Here is a 4,557-nt window from a genome sequence, read left to right as displayed (position 1 = left end):
TATTAATATATATATTATATTATTAATATATATATTATATTTTATATTTATCTTTACCTATATTTATCCGTTTAGCAGTCTTTTCAATCATAATAAATAAATAGAATACAAATAAAATTTATTCTAAAATATTAATTTCTTGATCCCAAAATATTATAAAAATATTTATTTGTTATAATAATATTATTTTATACACTCTAAAATCGGGGCATTACAATTCACTCCCCCTTAAAAAGATTTTGTCCCCGAAATCTAAACTCAAACGCATAACAACACTACTTAATTAAAAAAATGTGGGTATGCTTTGAACATCTCTTGTTCTAGTTCCCACATGGCCTCTTCCGCTCTATGCCGGGACCACATTTTTCACCATACGAATATCTCGGTTCCTCATGGATTGAACCTTTGTGTCCATGATCCAAAGAGGAATTTCCTCATACGAAAGATCCTCATTTAGCTCTAACTCATCCGGAGATAATATATGAGAATGATTTGCGACATACCTACGAAGCTGTGATACATGGAACATATTATGAATTCGTTCCATGGAATTAGAAAGTGCTAATTGATAAGTCCAATCCCCAACTCGATCGAGGATTTCATAGGGTCCAACATTACGTGGACTCAATTTTCCTTTAATTCCAAACCTTCTAATACTTTTCATTGAAGATACTTTCACCAGGACGAAATCTCCACTTTGAAATTGACCTTTACGTCAGGCTTTATCGGCATAACTTTTTTGGCGATCTTGAGCTATCTTCATCTTTTCCCTGATAACTCGAATCTTATTTTTTGATTCTTCGATCATTTCTGGACCTAATATCAGTCGATCACTCATGTCATCCCAACCTAAAGGAGTCCTGCATTTTCGTCCATAAAGAGCTTCAAATGGAGCCATTCTAATACTTGTTTGATAACTATTATTATATGAGAATTCCACTAAATACAAGTAGTCCTCCCAACTTCCTTGAAATTCTATTGCACAAGCTCTTAGCATATCTTCCAGAATACGGATAGTTCTCTCTTATTGACCATCAGTCATTGGATGGAATGCAGTACTCATATGCAACTGAGTACCAAAGGCTTCTTGCAATTTTTGCCAAAATGGAGATTGAAAACGTGGATCACGATCCGATATGATTACATCAGGAATACTGTGTCGTTTAACCACATGATGAACATATAATTTGGCCAACTTCTGCATACTCCAAGTCATACGTACTGGGATGAACACTGCTGACTTGGTCAATCTATCTATAATCACCCAAATTGCATTTGTTCCCGACTTCGCCCTTGGAAGTCCTGTCACAAAATTCATTGCAATAGAATCCCATTTCCAGAGCGGAACTTCTAAAGGTTGTAGCAACCCCATTGGTCTATGATGTTCTGCTTTCACCTTTTGGCAGTTTAAACATTGTGCAACAAATTTGGCTACATCCTTCTTCATGCCCTTCCACCAAAAATGTTGACGTAAGTCTTGATACATTTTAATCCCTCCTGGATGCACTGAATGTGGTGTATTATGAGCCTCACTCACAATTTTCTCCTTCAAATCGCTTCGGTCCTTTGGGATACACCACCTCCCATGGAATCGAACACTCCCATCTGAAGCAATATCAAAGTTTTGAGTCTGACCACACAGAACTTTTATAGCCAGCTCGACCATCTTATTATCCTCCATTTGAGCCGCTCTAATGTGATCATAAATTTCAAGCTCAACTTGCATCATTTTCAAATATCTACGCGTCATGCGCCGTCCAAGTACTTCAATTTCCATCCGTGCTAAATCTTGACATAGTTCATCAGCAACTGACATAGAACCCAACTTATGCCTTGGTTTTTGACTCAAGGAATCAGCTACAACATTTGCTTTGCTTTAATGATATACAATTTCGAGATTATAATCCTTCACCAATTCTAACAATCTTCTTTGTCTTAAATTTAATTCTCTTTGGGTGAAGATATATTTCAGACTCCGATGGTCATGAAACATTCTACAATAGGCACCATAAAGATAGTGTCTCGAAATCTTCAAAGCAAACACAACTGCTGCCATCTCCAAGTCATGTGTAGGATAATTCTGTTCGTGAGGTTTTAGTTGTGGTGACGCATAAGCAATAATTCTTTGATTCTGTATTAAGACGCATCCCAATACCTTTTTTGAAGCATCATTATAAACTTTAAAATCATCACCCTCTACTGGTAAAGCCAAGACTGGTGCTAAAGTTAATCGAAATTAGTTAATGGCTTTGCAACCTTCGAAAAATCAAGAACGAATCTTCGGTAATACCCTGCCAAACCCAAAAAGCTTCTTACTTCTGATTGATTGGTAGGTCTTGGCCAATCCGAGATTGCTGCAACTGTAGAAGGATCTACTGAGATACCCTTACCAAAAACTACATGCCCCAAGAAAGCAACCTTTTTCAACCAAAACTCACATTTGGATAACTTACCATATAACTTCCTCGCACGCAGTGTATTTAGTGTCACACGCAAATGTTTTGCATATGTCTTTTTATCTGGAGAATACACCAAGATATCATCGATAAATATTACCACAAACTGATCGAGGTATGGTTGTAAAATTTGATTAATCAATTCCATAAACGCAGCCGGGGCGTTGGTCAATCCAAAGGACGTAACCATAAATTCGTAATGACCGTATCTAGTACGAAACGTTGTCTTAGGAATATTATGCTCTGCAATCCTTAGTTGATAATATCCAGACCTCAAGTTAATCTTGGAGAATATACTTGCACCTCTCAGTTGATCAAATAGATCATCAATCCTCGGAAGAGGAAATTTGTTCTTTACCGTTACTTTATTCAGCCCACGGTAGTCAATAGACAACCTCAAGCTTCCATCTTTCTTTTTCATAAATAAAACTGGAGCTCCCTAAGGCGACGTACTAAGACGAATGTAACCTTTATCCAGTAATTCCTGTAGTTGCAATTTAAGTTCAGCGACTTCTATCGGTGTCATGCGATACGGAGCTCTCGATACTGGCTCGGCGCCTGACACAATATCAATAGTAAAATCCACCTCACGAGCTGGTGGCATACCAGGAATATCATCAGGAAATACATCAGGAAAATCTCGAACCACATGAATATTTTGCAATCGTTGCTCCCCTTGCTTCAAATCTCTTACCTCAGACAGATACACTGGATACCCCTTACGAATAAATGATTGAAATGATAAGGATGAAATTACCTTCATAGAAGGTTGTCTTGCAGATCCTGCATAGTTCACTTGTTCACCCATCGCTCCAACCAACAAAATTGATCTTTTTCGACAATCAAATTGAGCTTGATATGCCATTAACCAATCCATCCCCAGTATCACATCGAAATCGGATAACTCCATACTCAACAAGTTAGTAGCGAAATCAACTCCCCCAATACTAATCGGAATTTACATATAAAGTTCTCGACACTCCAGTACTTCTCCTGATGGAAGTAAAACTTCCGCTACCACTTCTACTGATGAATACAGACCCAATCTTTTAACCAAACATTTAGATATGAACGAGAATGTTGCACCCGAATCAAATAACACAAGAGCTGACAAACCGCAAACAAGAAATATACCCGTTAGAACCTCACCTGGGTGATGATCAGCCTCGGTTTGTGTAACAACATTCATTCTGCCACGCTGGTCAGGTCCTCTGCCTGGCTGCCTAGATGATGAATGTAACTGACTTCGACCACCTCGCCATGATGGTCCTAATCCTCTCACATGTGACAGTGAAGACGGATGCTGCCATGGCCTAAATCTCGGTTCTGGAAACTCCCTTGTAGTTACCGCACTTGGGCATAACCTGGCAATATGACCACTACCACCACACTTAAAACATGTTAATGGAACTTTATCACAACGGGTACCTGAATGACTTATTCCACAACGTCGAAAAACAACCCCCAATTGTTGAAACCTCTCTTGACTCGGTTCTTTAATCGAAATCCCCTTATACGATAGCCCAAACCTGAATATTTGCCACCATTTATTTTTACCCTTTAGTTCTTCCTCCACCTTAGTTTTTCCTTTATCTCGAAACTGATGTTGATACCCCATTTCCTTCTCACTGTTCTTCTGTTTGACTTTCTACTTCTGATAGAATCGAACAGCACGCTCGTAAGCCTCATACAACGAATTGATATCCAACACAGTAAAGCTTCTTGAATCCTCTGCTTCAACCCATCTACAAAATGATCAATTCTATCTCGCTCACATGAAAAGTAGTTAGGAACATACATCTCCAGCTCATTGAACTTTACAAAATAGTCCTCGACTAACATCAAACCCTGCTTCAAGTCCAGCAGCTCTTGCTTCTTTGCTTTTCGAATATGTGACGGTATAAACCTAACTTTTAATTTTGCTTTGAACTCATCCCAAGTCATATCCACTTGGTCCACTTCCGCAGCTTCATCACCTAACCACCACCGATTTGCTCGACCTTCTAAGAAATAAGCCTCGATATTGGCTCATTGATCTGGTAGAACCTGAACAACACGAAATATCTTTTCCATCTTCTCAACCCAGAACTCAAGAACTCCA

General features: G+C 38.6%; 1 protein-coding gene across 1 annotated transcript; it reads right to left on the bottom strand.

Moving 5' to 3' along the window:
* Positions 1-1,024: 1,024 nt before the first annotated feature.
* LOC127252819 (uncharacterized) lies at positions 1,025-3,366 on the bottom strand. Its single transcript, XM_051277148.1, has 4 exons — positions 2,910-3,366; positions 2,291-2,519; positions 1,538-1,874; positions 1,025-1,396 (listed from the first exon to the last, which is right to left on the bottom strand). The coding sequence occupies exons 1-4, from the start codon at positions 3,364-3,366 to the stop codon at positions 1,025-1,027; spliced, it is 1,395 nt and encodes a 464-aa protein (XP_051133105.1).
* Between the last annotated feature and the right edge of the window lie 1,191 nt (positions 3,367-4,557).

Source organism: Andrographis paniculata, unplaced genomic scaffold, assembly GCF_009805555.1.
Source record: "Andrographis paniculata isolate CXL003 unplaced genomic scaffold, ASM980555v1 Contig49END, whole genome shotgun sequence".
NCBI lineage: Eukaryota > Viridiplantae > Streptophyta > Magnoliopsida > Lamiales > Acanthaceae > Andrographis > Andrographis paniculata.
Note: the sequence above shows the minus strand (reverse complement) of the source record. Positions and strands in the feature narration are given on the sequence as shown.

What these genes read in the sequence shown, in the direction of transcription:
- LOC127252819 (XM_051277148.1), bottom strand. Translation starts at nt 3,366, where the DNA reads ATGGAGTTATCCGATTTCGATGTGATACTGGGGATGGATTGGTTAATG. An exon ending in TAAAGGTTACATTCGTCTTA is followed by an intron (nt 2,520 to 2,909) that starts GTACGTCGCCTT and finishes TGTATTCTCCAG; the next exon opens with ATAAAAAGACATATGCAAAA. An exon ending in AGCTTTTTGGGTTTGGCAGG is followed by an intron (nt 1,875 to 2,290) that starts GTATTACCGAAG and finishes ATATCATTAAAG; the next exon opens with CAAAGCAAATGTTGTAGCTG.